The 17,596-nt window shown below is 37.9% G+C and overlaps 1 protein-coding gene across 7 annotated transcripts in view; it reads left to right on the top strand.

The window, feature by feature from the left end:
• The window catches only part of DSE (dermatan sulfate epimerase), a 70,175-nt gene extending 54,775 nt beyond the window's left edge, over window positions 1-15,400 (top strand). For 5 of the 7 annotated variants that reach the window (XM_067702293.1, XM_067702294.1, XM_067702295.1 and 2 more), the window contains 4 exons: window positions 3,934-4,187; window positions 7,798-8,037; window positions 10,432-10,639; window positions 12,724-15,400. In XM_067702293.1, the coding sequence (XP_067558394.1) occupies window positions 3,934-4,187; window positions 7,798-8,037; window positions 10,432-10,639; window positions 12,724-14,488 (2,467 nt within the window). In that variant the 3' untranslated portion in view covers window positions 14,489-15,400. Of the gene's footprint in view, window positions 1-829; window positions 901-3,933; window positions 4,188-7,797; window positions 8,038-10,431; window positions 10,640-12,723 lie in introns of all 7 variants that reach the window. The other 2 variants (XM_067702296.1, XM_067702298.1) reach the window with 1 other exon arrangement.
• Window positions 15,401-17,596: the final 2,196 nt, after the last annotated feature.

Genomic DNA, 17,596 nt, shown 5'->3' with positions numbered 1-17,596 from the left:
TTTTACCACTTTAAGTGAAACTGGCTTTTTTTTTAAAAACTTAGAGTGCACAGCAGTATGCAGAATCATACAAGGATTACTAGAACAGTTCAGTGCCCCTGCCTGGCTTGCTAAGATGCCAACATTTTTAACCCACTAGTACTTTTGCACCATTAGGGCAAATATCAACATATAACATCTTTATATTATTATGAGAATAATTTGTAGTCATGGATCCCCTGAAAGAGTCTCAGAGACCCCAGGGGTCCATGGACCTTAATTTAAGAATCGTTCTCTAAACAGGGGAAAGTATAGCTTATGAAAAGGAATACAGTAAAAATTTTCCTAACTAACCTCCTCTTAACTTACTTAATTTTCTTAACTAACCACCTCTTAACTGACTTGCCAATGAAATTAACCTCCATTCCTTGTATAACTGGCAGCAGCTCTCAGAGACTGCTGAATGTCAAGGCTGTGTCCATTAATTTCTGTTGCCACCCATAGAATTATGTGCTTAGCAAATGTCAGTTGTATTTGTTCTCAGACCAGTTTATGCCACTTTCACTAATACCTGTAATTACACAATTTTAATAATATTATACAAATAGAATAAGTGTGAGTTTATAAAAAAGAATTAATAGTTCCGAAACCAACTTAAATGCTTTGGAATGACTTACTATAAAAAATTGCTGTCATAATTTAATGTGGATGAGGTTAGTAAAAGTTTAGGGAAAAACTCATAAAAGTCTGGAAGGATTCTATATTCCTTCACAAGTATCTTTAATTTCTTCCTATATTAAAGAAACCAAGGCTGGACATTGTGATGATGTGTTATATGTGTTCTTTGCAGGGAAAAACAATGACACTGATCCGTAGACCCACATTCAAAGACAAGGCTTTTAGCTCCCCTTCAAAAGATTGGTAAATATGTACATATAAATATTTTAAGCTGAAATAAAATTCATATATTAATACCTGTATCTTTTTTTGTGATTCTTAACATGCTTCTTTAGTAGTTTTAGTAGCTGCTAGTTAGGATCACATTGAATACGATAGTTCCTTTGCTGCTATTCATGAGCTAGAAGCAAATTTCCTTTGGTTTCCATGACAGTAAAATATAGTCTCATCCATAATTACTCTCTGTGTCTGAAGATGAAGCTGGGTAAGAATGTATTGGTAAAGAAACGTCTTAGAAATGTAGCTATTACAGATCAGATTTCGTAATGATATAGTGATGCACCTGATGGTACCAGGAACTCTTTTTTTTTTTTTAATCAGTGTGCTAGGATTTTGTTGAATTGGAAACTGCTTGGAGTAAGCAACTATACGTGGGAACTTGGAAATTTTCTCACAAATTGCATAGTACTATTTCCTGAAGAACAATTATATTAAATGTTCTTTTATCTATAAAAAATAAATTCACTGGTGTATCAGACGTGTCAGGGCTCAGTAGATGGTAGCAGCTCATTGATGCCAGCTTTATCATGGCTACGTGTATGTGCTGTCATTTATAGGTGACATGGTGCAAAGACACAGGGCTGGGGAAAAAAATGCCTTGGAGCCTCTGCCTGCTTCCCCAATCACTGTAAGTCAGTGAAGATTGTGTTTCTAACTCCCTGGCAGTGAGCTTGCAGTCTGAGTTGGTTTTTTTTCCTAGAAGTAGGGAATTAATTTACACTCTTCATAGTCTGTTTACAACCAGTACACACACTGGCCAGCTGACTGGCAAGGCAGCTTTGTCCGTGGCCAACTGGTTAAGAAGCTCATCAACTGTAGTCATTTTAGCACCAGGCTGTATCACTAGCACAGCTAACCAAACACTGAAGTTATTGTTAAATACCAAGGGATTCTTCCAAATTCCTGATTTCTTAATCATCACATATTCATTGTCAACAGTGTAGCCTAGTTTTATAGGCTTGTTCCTTCATTTTTTTTTCTTTCTTCCCCAAAATATTTATTGAAAGTCTCCTGTGTGCCAGACACTGTTGTAGGATTGGGGATCCAATAGTGAATACAACAGAGAAGAAAAGATAACCCTGCTCTCGTAGAACTTCAATTCTAGTAGGGGATACTATGCATATGCATATACATATACATACTTAAACGCTAAGAGGACAAAAAAGTGAGGAAGGCAAATGAAATACTGTGAGTTGGGGAGTAATGCTGAAGTTCTGACAGAGTGAGCAGAGAAGCCCTTACTAAGATCAGGTCTTTAATATAAACTCCTGAAAGAGGAGCACAGTCTAGAACAGGTAGTCTCTCAGAACATTTTAAGTATTCTTAACCTAGGGTCTGTGAGGTTTGTATGGGAGAAATACTGCATCTTAATTTTCACTAACTCTAACTGAAATTTTAGCATCTCTTCTAAATCATAAATCTGGATAACCAACTATAGTAATATCAGGAGAACCTGTAACTTTGTCACAGATATTTTCATGTCACATTCAGTTACTGTGTACATCTCAAAATATTATTTGTGCTCATCACTACTTATACATTATCATAGTTACTATCCCTGCCATTAAATCTTGTATTCTAATGCCTTAATAAAGAAGCACATATATCACAATTTTTAAAAATATCTGTACTGATAGTTATATTTCAAAGTAATACCTTTCCTGGTATCCCTATGTTTTATATGTTATGAATTAACATATAAGATATTATATGTTAATATGTTATTATATGTTAACATATTGAGAAAGAGGCTGAGGCTTCACTAGTTGGCCAAAAAGAGGCTCTGGCATAGAAATGTTAAGCTTTAGTTTAATCCCTAATTGAGAGCTTTCTTCCACCTCCCGCAAGTACAGCACACCCTTCATTTGTTTCCCTGTTTTAGAGATTACTCAAATACATCCTGAACAGATAGGGAGGGTTTTCTGGATAATTCCCTAGAACTGTGATTGCGAAAGATCCTTTTTCGCTTCCTGTGTCATGCAGGCCACACAACTATTAATGTACTTGCAGAATTATGTAGCAAGTCAAGCAGAAATTTGGTTTCCGAGAAAATGACAGTTTAATACTTCACAGATCAGCTTTTATAGACTTCCCTGAAAAGTACTTGAAGAATCTTAAAGGCAGTGCACTTCATTCTGTGAGAAAAAATGAGACGCAGAAATCTGAGTTAGAATCAGCTCATTTTACTCCCTTACACCAGCGTTTTAGCCACTCTCCTCATCATGGCATTGACCAAGCGGGTCTGTCTAGATTGAGAGGTCCCAAACTGTACACCGTGGTACCTTCACCTTGACCAGCCCGTGGGAAATAAGATAGGATATACATACATGTTGGACAGTTTCAGCACAGCAGCCATGGAACAGAACTGAGAACCCTACTTCAGGTAGAAAGGGGAGGGCAAGCACTAGTTAATGGGTACTCCAGAGAATTTTGATCTGCCATGACGTTATGTGCTTTCGATCTCTTTGAATATATTCTTCTACCTCCCATGAAGAGTAAAGCAAAAAGTCAAAAGTGGGCTTCTCTGTTGGCGCAGTGGTTGAGAGTCCGCCTGCCAATGCAGGGGACACGGGTTCATGCCCCGGTCCGGGAAGATCCCACATGCCGCGGAGCGGCTGGACCCGTGAGCCATGGCCGCTAAGCCTGCGCGTCCGAAGCCTGTGCTCCGCAACGGGAGAGGCCACAACAGTGAGAGGCCCGCGTACCGCAAAAAAAAAAACCAAACCAAACCAAAAAAAAAAGTCAAAAGTAGAAAAATCTCAACATCTTGATGTTGCCAGAAGCTGGAGAGAGAAAAGTGTGTACTCTGTAATTTTCACATTAGACAAACTTTATGCTTGTGTCTTATGTGGAGGGAAATCTGTCTTTTGTGTCATTAAACCTTTTGGATTGTATCTCCACTTGTGTCCTTTAGTTCTGAGAAATAGACACTTTAAAAGTGTGATGAGGGCTGTGAGCCTGCTGGCACTCATTTGCGTGGCTTCTTTTCCTTTACAGGTTGGTGAAAGATGCTCCTTGGGATGAAGTCCCGCTTGCTCACTCCCTGGTTGGTTTTGCCACTGCCTATGACTTCTTGTACAACTACCTGAGCAAGACACAACAGGAGAGGTTTCTTGAAGTGATTGCCAATGCCTCGGGATATATGTATGAAACTTCATACAGGAGAGGGTGGGGATTTCAATACCTGCACAATCATCAGCCCACCAACTGCATGGCCTTGCTCACAGGAAGCCTGGTCCTGATGAATCAAGGTGCGTACCGACACACCGAGGGGATGCCTGAGCTGACATCACTTGTAGTTACCATGTTGTGAGCAAAGCATTTATATAACTAGTCTAAGTATATGTTCATGCTTGAATCCTAACTAAGCCCATAAGATGAAGTGATATCTGGGACACCTCTTGAAGAGTTGAGAGACATCTCTTTCCTCATTTCTGCTTGTTATATTAGCCTGAAGGTTACTTGAGTACGGCATTTGATTGTCCCAAGCCATATCCTTACAGCACAGGATCAGTGGTGAATGTTCCTTTTTCCAAAGATTTTTGACAGTGAAGGCAGCCAGCCTGGATAGGGTTTTTAAAAGCTGAACAGATGGTTTATTATATGAACTGAATAGTCCTCATACACAGGTGTGTATCATTACAGCACTACTTTTTTTGTCCCTCTAAAGACTTTAAAACAATCAGTCTACATCATTCAGGTCGAATTTGGAATTGCCTTTTGTGGATCGTATAGCTGCTTTACCTTATTGTATTATGTAATTGCTAATATCGCATTTTCTTTGTTCTTGTAATTCTGACTTAATGACAACTCCTGTGGAAGTCTATAAATGACTAAATAAGATTATGTTTAAGAAAAACAACCCTAAGGTCACAGTAAGTTATTAGAATTAAATATATACTCATAACTGGCAAATCGAAAAGAGTTTAACTCTTGATTATATTCCCCATGAGAATTAGTAAGCATTTTGCACATTACCCAGCATCAGATTCTACCCAAGCCTAGCTTTCTCCCTTGTCATATGAACCATCACTTTTAGTTAGGTCTTAGAAGAAAAGAAACTAAAATTAATTGAGCCTATGGCATGTGCTAATCCTTGTCCATATTTTATTTAATTCTCACCTCAACCATATAAGGTAGCTGGGATTGGGACCCAGTTCTAGACAAACTCAAACTTCATTGTCTTTCCACTATATTTTGTTACCTCTCTCAGAATAGAAGTTCAATTTTAGTAACTTAAGGAAAGCTTGATTAAGAGGGTAAATTTTCATGCTAGCTCCCTTTGCCCCCCACTCTCACAAAAACAAATGAAATTTTAAAAGTCAAGAGGTTAAGCCATGTGAACACCTACCATCAGACCATTTATAAATCCACAGGCCTGTGGAAAGACAGCATCATGAACTGGTGGAAAGAACCTTGGAGTGAGCTGGATCGCAGCTTGGGGCCTTGAGTTTTAGTCTAGCACAGTTTTATTTCCTTAGATAAATTTTAGTTCTTTACCAACAGGAATAGAGCTTATTTCTTCATTCTTCACAGTAGATAAAATTGTTCCAGATATTAAGCAGGCACCTAAAATACTGGCTCGAATTGGGTCAAAATTTGAATTTTCTTCTGGCAGGAGTTTTCACATGCCTTTGTTTTCTGAGTAAAGTAATGGCTTGCTCTGGGATGCAGTCTCCCAGAGCCATTCCGTAAGCAGCACACACGTTTCTAAGAAGATGGGACAAAAGAAGGAGTGAAATCTCTGGTCCTGCACATCTCAGTTAATAATCAGACTTACAGCCCCGGCTTTCTTGGCAGCCTCGCTCTAACTTTAGGAGCTACCTCAGCCGCACTGTGCCAATCATTCCATGTTCTCAGAGCAGCCTTGTAGATACTGACTGAGGTAGCTTAGTCAGGTGTAGCTCCTGCTGGACTCAGATGAAATTTCAGCAGTGAGAGAGTTAGGGTTTTTCCTCTGTTCTGCTAACCCTGTCTTAAGGCTTAGGATACAGGGCCCACAGGGTCACACGTATGCAGTTTACAAATCACTTGGAAAGAAGACAGGTGTGAGATGTTTAAATGACTACACCATACTTTTAATATTACCACGGAATGAAATAAGGGAGATCATGAAGTTATGATTAAATATCCAACGAGTGTGTTAAGTTTGAATTCAGGAGAACAAGGTTCTTTAGGTGAGTTTGAGATGGTTCATGAAACTTTGAAGGATGGGTAGGATATGGATAACTGAAAATAATGAACATTCCAGGCAAGGTGTATGGATGATGGAAAAAAAATACAGGGCAGAACATCAGTAACAACAATATTGGTACCTTGTATTGACAGATTTGAAGTTTACAAAGGTAGACGTTGCCTCGTCTCATGCATAGGGTTTTTATAAGGAAAATCAGGTAATATCTGGGGAGCAGTGAGTAGCAGTTCTAATTTTAAACATCAGTCACATTGGTATCTGATTGGAGTTGGAGGATATAGAGAGAAAAAAGATGAGGATGATTGAGATTTTAAACTCTAGTGACTAATGGAAATTGAAAACTATGCAGAAGGCTGGCAGGTCAGGGGTGGAGCTGGATGGGAGAAGGAACCAGTGTACAATTAACAGTAACCTCTGCACAGCAGAGCCTGAGAATGGTGCTGCACCCCCGTGAGATGAGAGCTTGGTCTGTCTTAGCCTGGAACCTTGGATTTAGGCTGGGAGGTACCTGGTGGTGCCTGGGCCTCTGGAAGCCCCCATACCCAGCACACCTAGTAGACTGTGGTAGAGGGTTCAGCATGGGTGATCACACGCACGTCTATGGGAGTGATCCAACAAAAGTCCACTCATTAGGAGGCAGTGAGCTTAATTTTATCCTTAGGGGTTGTGTATTTTAAATACAAGCAAACAAAACAAACCTTAAAGCTAAAGACCTAGGTTCAGATCAAAGTTCTGTTCATTTTTAGTCATATGCCAGAGGACAAGTCAACCTTTCTGTAATTTTGGGGTAATAATGCATAATTGAGTTGTTAAAAGGATTAAGTAAGATTATGTTCGGTGCTGTGTGAATTATAAATGTTACGAGATGTGAGGACTTGTTATTGTTGCCTGAACGCTGGTCTCACAAGAATTATAGGAAGATAGCATTTCTGAGTCAAAAGGATTTTAGAAAAAATTTTAGACCTTTAATTTTCAGCTGGGGAAATTGAAAAATGTGGCAGGTGGAAGAAGTGCTTGAACAAAATCATGTGGCTCGTTTTTGGTAGATTAGGGACTCCCAGTTGATTTTTGTCACCTTTAGATTGCCACTCCAATGGTCTCTCCACCCCACTGTGCTGCCTTTTCCAATGCTGTGGAATCTAAAACCACGTAAAGGATGAGGTATTGTCTTCTAAGAACAGGGCACGTTGGAGAATATTCATGTAGCATTTATAGTATTTGCAGCTCGTTAAAAATTCTGTAAAATAATGGTGACAGTTTTTGTGAAGCGGAAAACTTCAAAAATATTTTCAGTGTTTTCTAGAAAAATTGAGTAAAAGTTTCAATGTACAGATCCTTTCTTGCAGACATAAAGTATGTACAGTTTGTAATCTTAGATGTGGTGTGGTTTCAGTTTATTAAAGATTATGAAATGACTGATACTTATTTAAAGGTTTGTCTTTAATTAATAAATGACCTGTATTCAAGAACTTCTTAACGTAGATCATGGACTCATCATAAACCTGGACTAGCAGGATGTTATTTATAATGTTGATAAGTGAGAGTTTTCCAAAATGCAATTTGCAGTATAAACTGGTCAGATAACTCAGAGGGTTTTATTTGGCCACATTTTTGTTTTTAGTTTGTTACAGCCTTAGTCATTGTTTCCATGTGTTTTCATCTTTCAGGGTATCTTCAGGAAGCTTACTTATGGACCAAACAAGTTCTGACCATCATGGAGAAGTCTCTTGTCTTGCTCCGAGAGGTGACAGACGGCTCCCTCTATGAAGGAGTTGCATATGGCAGCTACACCACTAGATCACTCTTCCAGTATATGTTTCTTGTTCAGAGGCACTTTGACATCAACCACTTTGGCCACCCATGGCTTAAACAACACTTTGCATTTATGTATAGAACCATCCTGCCAGGTACAGTGAGGACTTAGCAGTGGGAAAACATTAAACTACTGTAATTTTTTCTGATTACGAAGATGGACTAGACTAAGAAAAGAAACATGGGATTTGAGCCATATTGAGGTTAAAGGGATTTTTTTTTTAAAATCAAAGAATAATTCAAGAGTTGTGTATAGCCAGGAATATTTGGAGAGTTAATGTGATTTAGGTATTATAAAGCTTAGAACTTAACAGATCAAATATAATTTGTAGCCTCCACAGTACTTTTATTTTTGTATGTGTACAAACTTGGGTACATATACAAACTCATTTTCATGAATCTAAACGAAACAAAAAAAATTATGATTACATGTTAATTTTCCTTTATGTGTGATCCCTAATTGATCCTACTTTACTTTTTTAGTTTTAAATTTTTTCTTCCAAACTATACAAACATGATTCAAAAGAAAGATTACATCTACATATTTAAATTGGGGGTTTAGTATTCTCTTAACACATTTTTGACCAGAGACGTATTACAGGCATAGGCGTTAGTTTCTGCAGAAATCCCCTGGCCAATAATGTGTTAATACTCAAAATATTTTATGGAAATAAGTGGTATAAGATATAGAAAGCAAACCAAAAAATGAATTTCTGGGACTTCCCTGGTGGTCTGGTGGTTAAGACTCCGCTCTTTCACTACAGGGGGCGTGGGTTCGATCCCTGGTTGGGGAACTAAGATCCACGTGCCGTGCAACACGGCTGAAAATTAAAAAAAAAAAAAAGATAAAAATGAATTTCTATGAAACTTCTAATTTCTTGTTGCTATGTAGCTTAGCCTTTTAAGAGAACTGGCGCGCACACACACACACACACACACACACACACACACACACACATATATAAAGAGTTTATTCATTTCTAGGACAGCCTATAACTCTCCTTATTTCTAAACAGGACTACCGTGTTAGAAAAAGTTTAGGAGGTAAATTTTCATCAGGGTGGGTTTTCCCTCAGTGAAATGCAATTTTTTAGTTGAATGATTCGAGACCTACAGCAAACAATGCAGTTTTTAAATCTTTTTGCTCTGGTTATATACACATGGATTGGATAGAATCTCCATTATTGGATTAGTTATCAAAAAAATACTGCCGAGCAAAAGAACCATGTTTAGTTTAGAAAAATTTAGTTTAGACTCACATGCGGAGCCCTATTGTTTTGGTTATCCTTAAGCATGCAGGAGAGGCCTCTTTTATCTTTAGTTTATCTTGGTAAACAAAGGCCATCTAAAGCAAGGGCCTTTAAGAGGTCTCAGTGCTTTGTAATTTGATCTGAGTTCTAACAGCCAGCCACATCAGGGCTTGGGTTTGCTGTGAACTATGTATGTGGCTACTGCCTAAGGTGGAAAAGACAATATGAGCACCTCTAAGAGGAGAAATCATGTATTTGTGTCAATTAGTAAAACAACCTTTATTGAACATTTATGTGCCAGGCACTATAATAGGCAGGGGATTCAGAGTAATAAAACATCCCATCTGCTTTTAAGATACAGGTTAGTAGAAGATTCAGAAAATCACATTTTATAGTAAGATTTACTTGGACGAGAGTTTACTAAACTGCTAGAAGCAAAAACATTAGCTGTAAATCATGGTCATGCAGGCATTTTTAGAAGGGATTCTGTGTTAAGTCAGTCTGTTCTCAACAACATTTCTTTTTTATTTTCTCTACAATGGCTATTCTAGTAACGATTATTCCTGTCTGACCCAGAATTTTATTCCATTCTTCTTTTTCAAGAATGCCTGGAGCATTATCTGGTCTTACCTACATTTGTTTTTCTGACCTATTCCAGTATGATCTTTACATTTTCTCTCTTTTCTTCAACTTCTAATAGTACATACAGGCAGGACCTTCTCTGGAATTGTTTCATTTTCTTCCTATAGAAACTCAGTTTCTCCCCGAAACCTTATAATTTCTGCTGTATTGGATGCCAAGTTGAAGCACCTTACGTTATTATCTTGGTCTGGGATGTGGGATGAGTTGGTGGGAAAGCTAGTGCTGATTCCAGGTTCAGGGACTCACCATGCACAAGAGGATAGATCTCCCATGTATCCATGCAATTATATTTGCAAGCAGCATGGACATTAGAAAATGAGGAAGGTAGGCAACAAACGTAAGCATTAATAGTTGTTTCCATTACCAAAGACAAGTTGCCACATGACAAACTTGCACACAGGTTTGTGGAAGACTTAGAAGGATTCTGATTAACTGGCCTGGGGTAGAGTGAGGACATGGTGGTTTTTTGTTTCTTATTTTTATCCAAGGTACACAATTGAGTCTAATTTGGAACCAGGATTGAGAATCATTGTTTGGGCCTTTATGGAAGTAGGCAGTTTTAAACTTATCTTAATTCTGTCAAACTTCTTTCCCCAGGGTTTCAAAGAACTGTGGCTATTGCAGACTCAAATTACAACTGGTTTTATGGTCCAGAAAGCCAATTAGTGTTCCTGGATAAATTTGTCATGCGTAACGGCAGTGGTAACTGGTTGGCTGACCAGATCAGAAGGAACCGTGTGATGGAAGGTCCAGGGACGCCTTCCAAAGGGCAGCGCTGGTGTACGCTTCACACAGAATTTCTCTGGTATGCTACCTTGTACTGGCTTTAAAGAGAAATTGTACCCAGGGGTATAGTGTGCTAATTTTTTTACATTAAAAAAGAAAAACTAATCTACTTTTTAACACTTTCTCCATGCCACCTATGTACTCGCAGCTTCAATTCAGTTCATATCACAGTTTTGAAATTCTGTTAGAAACATTTCCTTCCATTTAAGATCTAATTACTGTTTGCAGTTTTTGCTTTACATGTATTAGAATCCTAGGCTCACACTATTTCCTAGATATGCATGTTTTCATTTACATCATTTTTGAAATCATATAAAGAGAAAAACCACGAAATTTAGACTGAGTTATTCTGATAATCACACCAAAAAAAAAAAAGTAGTAAAATGTTTTGTTTTGATAAATGGAGCATTATAATCTTCTAATAGCAAAGCTGTGGCTAAATTTTCAAAACTATTTAAAAGTGGTGACAGTATTTGACAGTTTTACTTTGATAATAAAAGAACCATGTAATTTTTTTGCCTTAATCTTTTAAGCCTAGAAGGAGAAGCCAGGCTCTCCTTTTTAAAGTACTGCCAAATACATTTTTGGCATCTAATAAATTAAAATAAAAATTACAGGGCACTGGTTAATCATTAATCCCTGATGTCTTTTCAAGCTACTGAAATTTGCATTCAACTCCAAAGTAAGCTTCTGTGGTTTGATTGCTTCTTTTCATGCACAAAAAAAAAAAATTAAACAAGAGGGGAAAAAAAGTTAGTAAAGTGGTAACTGTCATAATTTAACCAGCATTTTTAAAAACTATCTTCACAGATGAACTGCATATATTAACATGCAACCATTCTTGGCTCCTTTTAGGTATTTAAAGTAATTACTTAATAGTGTTTTTCACTTACCCATAAATAAACAAGAGAGTTCTATAAAGCTGATTATAGGAGTCAGATTAATGCTAAGTCTAATTTGATTCAGAAAGTGCCTTTATGGGAATATGAAAACTGACCAAAACCTGAGAGGAGGATGGCCAGTTCCACTTGTTTCTGGATTTGTTAAATCATCATAATTAAGCCAGCACTGTACACTAGACCGAAGCAGAGAGACAATTGCTCATGTCCGTAACTGAGACTCCAGAACAAAAGACAAAACAGCCCAAATCAAATAAATATCAGTAAGATTAACTCTACCATAGGTGACTGATTCACTTTAGAGAAAAAGTATCTTAGAGCCTTTCTTCCCTTGAGCAGCAAATCATATGAACCTGTCAAGGCTGTTGTCTCAGATCACCAAAAGTGAACAGTCATCTTCATTATTATTTTTGGAGCCTTCCTGAATCAAAACCTGTGTTCTTAATCACGGTGAAAGTTTAATGTGAATTATCTTACTTTGATAATAAACATCATAAATTAAAATAAGAAACTTATATCAAAAAAGCATGACATCATCTGCAGATTAAAACAAAACAAAACCTTGGAATCGGGCTAGGCAGTGGGTGGCATGATCATAAATCCTCCACTGTTAGATCATTTCCTGAATTTCATCCATTCATATTCTTAGATGTGGTATTGGCAGTAAATTTTATCTAATACGTGAAATTCGACTCTATTTAAATTTATTTTTTTAGAGGGGGAAGAAAGTACTCTACCGAACTTTCAATAGTATCAGTTGTTTGCAGAACAGTGCTTCCTCAGCACTCAAGGATTGCTAAAGTCCAAATCTTAACATGTGGTTTCCTAGAATAGGAGCCCCTCAACTAGAGGTTTGGATGAGCTGCTTAATTCTATGAGCCCCCGTCGTTTGGGTGGCAGTTCTGAAATCATTAAGTGAAGAGGGTCCACGTAGCGATTATCAGTAGCTGTCATTTCCCGCTCAAACCCTTCACAGTTGTAAAGACACACTCCTCTCCCATTCACCAAGGGCATGCCCCTACACATGCTGATTATACGTGGGTGTTTTCAGAAATGCCCCTAATACAGTCTGTGCTGCCAGTGCTCTGGGTGGCATTTTTATGTTGTTTCCTCCAGCCACGTTGCCGTGTGGCCTCGCGGCTCTGCTGTGTTCCTTTCACTTCTATCGGAAAACCATTTAATTTTTAAAAATTGATTCTTTCAGGTATGATGCCAGCTTGAAATCTGTCCCCCCTCCAGATTTTGGCACCCCAGCATTGCATTATTTTGAAGACTGGGGTGTTGTGACTTATGGAAGTGCGCAGCCTGCAGAAATCAATAGATCTTTCCTTTCCTTCAAGTCAGGAAAACTTGGGGGACGTGCAATATATGACATTGTCCACAGAAACAAATACAAAGACTGGATCAAAGGCTGGAGAAATTTTAATGCAGGGCATGAACATCCTGATCAAAACTCCTTTACTTTTGCTCCCAACGGTGTGCCTTTCATTACTGAGGCTCTCTATGGGCCAAAGTATACCTTCTTCAACAATGTTTTGATGTTTTCCCCAGCTGTGTCCAAGAGCTGCTTTTCTCCCTGGGAAGGTCAGGTCACAGAAGACTGTTCATCAAAATGGTCTAAATACAAGCATGACCTGGCAGCTAGCTGTCAGGGGAGAGTTGTTGCTGCAATGGAGAAAAATGGGGTGGTTTTCATCCGAGGAGAGGGTGTGGGCGCTTACAACCCCCAGCTCCATCTGAAGAACGTGCAGAGGAATCTGATCCTCCTGCATCCACAGCTTCTCCTACTCGTGGATCAGATACACCTGGGAGAGGACAGCCCCTTGGAGACAGCAGCAGGCTTCTTCCACAATGTGGATTTTTCTTTTGAGGAGACAGTGGTCGATGGGGTCCATGGGGCTTTCATCAGGCAGCGAGATGGGCTCTATAAAATGTACTGGATGGATGATACTGGCTACAGTGAGAAAGGAACCTTTGCTTCAGTGACATACCCTCGGGGCTATCCCTACAATGGGACCAACTATGTGAATGTCACCACACACCTCCGAAGTCCCATCACCAGGGCAGCTTACCTCTTCATAGGGCCCTCCATAGACGTTCAGAGCTTCAGCATCCACGGAGACTCTCAGCAACTGGATGTGTTCGTAGCCACCGGTGAGCATGCCTACGCCACTTACCTGTGGACAGGTGAGACTACAGAACAGTTGGCCTTGGCACAGGTCATTGCCGACCGTCAGAAAATTCTGTTTGACTGGAGTTCAGCCATCAAGAGCACCGTTGTCCCTGAGGTGAAGGACTACGCCGCTATTGTGGAACAGAACCTGCAGCATTTTAAGCCAGTGTTCCAGCTGCTGGAGAAGCAGATCCTGTCCCGAGTCCGGAACACAGCCAGCTTTAGGAAGACTGCTGAGCGCCTACTGAGATTTTCGGATAAGAGACAGACTGAGGAGGCCATCGACAGGATTTTTGCCATATCACAGCAACAGCAGCAGCAGCAGCAAAGCAAGTCCAAGAAAAACCGAAGGGGAGGCAAGCGCTATAAATTTGTGGATGCCGTCCCTGATATTTTTGCACAGATTGAAGTCAATGAAAAAAAGATTCGACAGAAAGCTCAGATTTTGGCACAGAAAGAACTGCCCATAGATGAAGATGAAGAAATGAAAGACCTTTTAGATTTTGCAGATGTAACATATGAGAAACACAAAAATGGTGATTTGATGAAAGGCCGGTTTGGACAGGCTCGGATGGTGACAACGACTCGCAGCAGAGCCCCAGCACTGTCTGCTTCGTATACCAGGCTGTTCCTGATTCTGAACATCGCTATTTTCTTTGTCATGTTGGCAATGCAACTGACTTATTTCCAGAGGGCCCAGAGCCTCCATGGCCAAAGATGTCTTTATGCAGTCCTTCTAATAGATAGCTGTATTTTATTATGGTTGTACTCTTCTTGTTCCCAATCACAGTGTTAGCACTGAAGCTATAAATTGCTTGATCATTTTGTGGTCACAAGTCTGTGCAAAAAATAAAATCATTGCCCTTGTTTGTTACTGGATTTTTTTTCTCAGATTCTTTTAACAAATTAAGGGGAAGGTACTTTCACACAAGAAAGCAGGGGCATGGAGAAATCAGTATGGGTAAAGGCAAAGAATTTATCAAAGGAATAAGAGTAGCTTGGTTGTCACATGGTGTTTCTGGAAGTGGCTTGGCTGAATTAGCAGTCCATATAATACTGCTCTTAAAAGAACAAAATGTCTGGTTTTAAGTAATATTTCTTCTTAAGAGAAAAAGACTTAGATAGAATTGGATTTTATTAATATTAATTTAATGCTATTAGCGATCTCCAGATACTATTTTATGAAAAGACTGAAGTACACAATTCTAAGAAATACAGAAAAAAAATTTTAATGGTGTAGTCATGTTGAAAATAAATGTTAATAAGTCCTGGTGTGGTGGTGTCACCTTCCTTAGAGTAATTCATGAGTTAAGTGAATAACAGCATCTGTACATTGGGTTACTATTCAGATAACATAGTAAAATGATGGCAGGATATTATTGAAAAATTTGGGATATATTTCCAGTGGAAAACATATATCTATGAATGAATTTCCTTGATGATGTTGGTTTCAGCATACACATAATTGACTGCTTTTACACACCCATTGGTTATTCAATAAATGAGACAATTACAGGTAACTTAATTTTCTATTTTCCTTCTGTGGAAAACTGTTATAGACCCAATGACTAACTTCAAAATAAATATATCCTGAACATTGATTCAGTACCAAAGAAGATGGGGAAGCTAAAATTTGGATATGATTCTTACTTTTTTTAATAGAAAACTTTCTTCAATTTATTTTGCTAAATAAACATCATAATTGTGAGTTTTCTATAGTGTCTTTCTTCTTTTTTCCTATGTATTCAACAATTTTGAAATCTTTTAAGAAAAACTGTTTATTTGAACATGCGTTAATTAAACAAAGTAGAGTTGGAATTGAAAGAAGTAATTTCTCTGCTTATTTACCTTTTTGTTTTTTAAACATATTTTAAACATTTAAAACAAAAGCCAAATTCTGATATTTAAGTAATACCAAACTTTTAAAACATAAAATTTTCATATTTATTTTCAATTAAGTCCTCAGGAGGTAATAGCAGCACAGAGTACTGGAAACACATTCCACAGATTGATATTTCAGCACAAGAAAATGATAAAAGGAACTTAAAGTGCATTATCGCACATTTAGCATATTTGAGTTTTATGTATTTCTCCTTTGAAAACAAAATACGTTTGGCTCCAGTTTGTAACGAGAACACGTTCCCTGATACAGGTCTAAGGTAATAATGGCAATCTTTTCCTTTCACTTGTCCTTTTGGTTCATGGAAATACCGGTAAGTAACAGAAAACAAAAACATTCAGAAACTTATGAGCCCCTTTTTGCAGTTCTAATTTTGAACCTTCTTACATAAAAAAACACAAGTCTGACTTTTCACTGTACTTCACTCATTATACTGGGAATCTAGAAGATGACTTCTGAGGAAGTATTTTTTTTTCTTTTATGGAAGAGGTCTCTGGGGAGGATGTCATTACACACTGTTTAAAAGAATAATGTTTTCAAAAGAATAATGCTTCCGTTTGTCCTGCATGGATGCTGTTACGGGGCTTTAAACTTGCTTTATGTGACAGATTCTCCGTTTACTTAACCTCATTCGACATTCCTCTCTTCTAGTCTTTCTCATTCAGAAAGGATGAATTGTCTGAAATGATCAAAAGCAAATTTTGAAAAAAAAGGTAAATTGCTCTTTGAGGCTACCAAGCAAACCTGATCTCAGACCCAAAAACTCAGGCAAACTTTCTCATAAAGATGAAAAGTGCAAGCGAATGCCGAATCCAGCTTTCCTTTTGTTTTTACTAGGTTAGGGCAGACAATAAATTAGTCCCCATAGCATGATCCTAGTATAACACATTAGCTCATTTTCAAAGCAACTTTTAAAAATATGGTAATCACATATCTTTAAAACAAAATTATTTGATGGGTTTATTTTCCTTCTAAGTGGACCTTGTATTTATTTCAATTTAAAAAATTTCCGCAGTCAGTGACTTAAGTGGTTAAGTAAGGAAAAAGAATGCTGAGACAAATCACAGCTCTTCATAATGAGACATGTTTTATATCAGGGATAGTTCATATTTGAATAAAACTAAGGAACTCTTTGTATCTTCCAGAAAAGCAAGCAATGTTAAATCTCTCTTGAAACTGAGTAATTAATTATGGAATGTTCACTGCTGCTCACTGTGAAAGGAGTGTTTCAAGTTCATTGGATAATATGGGAGCTTTTGTCTGGGGGATTGGCAGGACATTAGTCCTCATCTTAAAGAAAATTTGGGAATCATTAGCAAATAGAGCTTGTCTGTGCAGTGGGAGGGTCATATTCCCTGGTGGATAACTGATTAGCCTCTTAACAGCCATGCTGATGGATGAGACCTGTCATTTGCTGAGAGAACAGTATTGAGATCATTGTTATAATTGTTAATAAAGTCAAGTGGAAGACATTCTCAATTCTCAGACTGTTTTAATAAATAGAATCTATTATATCACCTAATTCTTCCACAAAGATTTTAGTCATAGTTTTTAGGAAGTACCAAACGTCCCAGGGTTACTAGAGAATAGTTTTAAAAGGATATTATGCACACTGAATAATGTTTTAGAAGAAAAATTTATATGACACCTTAATCTGCTTTTAAAAAATTCTTGGTAGTTCACAAACCACCACAAAGGAATTGGAAATTTCTCCAAATTTTTAAGAGAAAGCAAGTCATGAAATGTTATTATTATTTTTAGAAATGTTATATTTTTAAGTTAAAAAGTAAATGCATGTTTTTCCTTAGAAATCTAAAACAAGATTAACTGGGCCACTTTTGAGAGTTAAAGGAGAAGCAAGCAACAGATTCCAAGACTGTTCTAGAAAAACTAGGACATGGTCGTCTGTGTCTTAGATTAATTCAGGAAATAAAAGGGGCTAGGGATGTGTGTGAAGGTCTAACTTGAAGTTTAGCGCTAAAAACAGGAACTTGAGATGATCTG

This window comes from Pseudorca crassidens, chromosome 13 (assembly GCF_039906515.1).
Source record: "Pseudorca crassidens isolate mPseCra1 chromosome 13, mPseCra1.hap1, whole genome shotgun sequence".
Classification (NCBI taxonomy): Eukaryota; Metazoa; Chordata; class Mammalia; order Artiodactyla; family Delphinidae; genus Pseudorca; species Pseudorca crassidens.
Note: the sequence above shows the minus strand (reverse complement) of the source record. Positions and strands in the feature narration are given on the sequence as shown.